The sequence below is a fragment of the Dipodomys spectabilis genome, unplaced genomic scaffold (genome assembly GCF_019054845.1).
Source record: "Dipodomys spectabilis isolate Male_0828 unplaced genomic scaffold, ASM1905484v1 ptg000173l, whole genome shotgun sequence".
NCBI lineage: Eukaryota > Metazoa > Chordata > Mammalia > Rodentia > Heteromyidae > Dipodomys > Dipodomys spectabilis.
The window spans coordinates 6,197,597-6,200,093 of NW_024870850.1; the positions used below are offsets into that span (position 1 = coordinate 6,197,597).

The 2,497-nt window shown below is 43.0% G+C and overlaps 1 protein-coding gene across 1 annotated transcript; it reads left to right on the forward strand.

Annotated features, from left to right (window-relative positions):
- The first annotated feature begins 1,499 nt into the window (after positions 1 to 1,499).
- On the forward strand, positions 1,500 to 2,497 carry LOC122119959 (olfactory receptor 18-like). The gene has a single exon (XM_042694006.1). The coding sequence runs from the start codon at positions 1,559 to 1,561 to the stop codon at positions 2,495 to 2,497; it is 939 nt and encodes a 312-aa protein (XP_042549940.1). The 5' UTR covers positions 1,500 to 1,558.

Here is a 2,497-nt window from a genome sequence, read left to right on the forward strand (position 1 = left end):
TTTCATTTTCCAGATGCTCTGGTCTTGACCCACTTCAGAAGGGAATAGATAAGTCAGGTGGGTATCAGTATAAATAGTCCTTTTGTCTCATTGTTAGTTTGTTTGTGTGTGTGTGTGTGTGTGTGTGTGTGTGTGAGTGCGAGCATGTGCTCTGGTATTGAGTGTGAACTCAGTGCACAGAATCTGATTTTTTTTTGCTCAAAACTGATGCTCTAGCATTTGAGCTAAGCTTCAAGATTTCCTTCCTTCCTTCCTTCCTTCCTTCCTTCTTTCTTTCTCTTTCTTTCTCTCTCACTTCCTCTATCACTTTATTTCTCTTTCTCACTCTTTCTCTTTCTCTCTTTTTTATTTCTTTTTCCTTTCTCTCTCTCTCTCTCTCTCTTTTTTTTTTTGCTTGTTCATTGAAGACAAGAGTCTCACAGTTTTTCCTCCCTAGGCTGACTTCAAATCAACATCTCAACCTGAGTAGCTAGGATTACAGGTGTGAGCCAACACCAGCATCTAGCTCTGCAAAAATATTTCTTATTCCATGGATCCCTTCCCAATGTAGAGACGGGACATTTTCCTGTGTTCTCTACACTGACAGTCTCGAAATGTTCTTTGGCCTAAAGTCTGTAAATGGAATGACATAAAAGCAATTACATGGAATAAGAATCCAACGAAGAGACGATGTAAGAGTCAGAATGGAGAAATATTGGAAGATGCAAGGCCCTTGTTCAAGTCTGCTTTGCATCAATAGAATGAGGTCCTACATTCAGGCAAACTTTACACTTAAAGTTTATTTATTTTACTCTCACTCTGGTGTCTAGAAATCCTAGATGTATAGTAGCAAACCTCGGTAAATATCTATGCAAGAGAAAATATCGCATGCTGGCCATGAAAATAGAGAGGCTGAGGAATCACAGTCTTCTCTAACGCATTACCTCACCTCCATCCACTTTCATGGTCTCCTTCCTCCCTAACTCCCTGCCCTCCCTTCCTTCTTTCCTACTCTTTCTCCTTTCTTCCATTTCCTTTTCCTTCCTGTCTCTGTCCTTTCATCCTTCCCTTCTCTCTCTCCCGCCTTCCCTTCTTTCCCTGGCTCCTTTCCTCCCCTTTTTCTTTTTATCCTTCCATCCTTCCTTTGTTCTTCCCTCTTCCTTTCCCTTTTCTTTCCTTTCTCCCTCATTTCCAACCTTTCTTCTCTTCATTCCTTTCTTCCTCCCTTCCTTCTTTTCTCCCTCCCTTCTTCCTTCCCTTCTCTTTCCTTCCATGTAATAGTCGAGGTTTGCCCCAGGGCCTCAGTCATGCTGGACAAGCTATGGAGCACTGAGCTACACGTCCATTTCCAAAAGAATCCACAAAAATCATCCCACACATGTAGCTTCCTCCTTCACATGAACTTCTGGAAGAAATAATAAACATCTTACCCAAATCATTTCAATGATCAAGTCTGAGTAGATTTATTTTTAGTTGTATAAAGGCAAATTACAAATAATTTGCTGGTGTCACAAATACTACTTTATTTATTCCAATAATCTGTCCCTTTTTTCTTGAAAAAAAAAGGTGTCCTACTAACATGGAGTCACAGAACTTAACAAGGGTCTTGGAATTTCATCTCCTGGGGCTCACTGATGATTCAGCAACACAGCTCATCCTCTTGAAAATATTCTTGACCATGTACCTGATTACGATGCTTGGAAATCTGCTCATCATCCTGGCTGTCACCTCTGATACCCGCCTCCACACCCCCATGTACTTCTTCCTCTCCATCCTCTCCTTGGCTGACATTGGATTCAGCAGCAGCACTGTCCCTAAGATGCTGGCAAACCTCCAGACTCATAGCAAATCCATCAGCTATACTGGCTGCCTAATGCAAGTGGCCTTTTTTTTCTTTTTTGGTGGTTTGGACAGTCAATTACTGGCAGTAATGGCTTATGACCGATTTGTAGCAATCTGTCACCCTCTGCATTACCCAATCATCATGCATTCCAGGCTATGTGGCCTGCTGGTTCTGCTGGCATTGTCCATTGCTCTGTTAGACTCGCTGGCTCACTGCTTGATGGTGTCACAATTTAACTTTTGTACGGATGTAGAAATCCCCAATTTCTTCTGTGACCTTCCTCAACTCCTTAAGCTTGCCTGTGATTATGTGTCTAACAGTAAACTGCTCCTTTACCTCTTTGCTGCAGTCTTTGGTGGTCTTCCACTCTCGGGGATCATTTATTCTTATGCTCACATTATTTCCTCCATTCGGAGAGTCCCATCAGCCAGTGGGAAATACAAAGCCTTCTCCACCTGTGGCTCTCACCTGTCTATCGTGAGCTTGTTTTATGGGACAGCCCTGGGTGCGTATTGCAGTTCTGCTGTCTTTCATGCCCCTAAGATGCTGATGGTGGCCTCTGTGATGTATACCATGGTCACTCCCATGCTGAACCCCTTCATCTACAGTTTGAGGAACAGGGACATCAAGAGAGCTCTTTGGTTCCTGGCCTGCAAAGCAGCCCATTGTCCATAG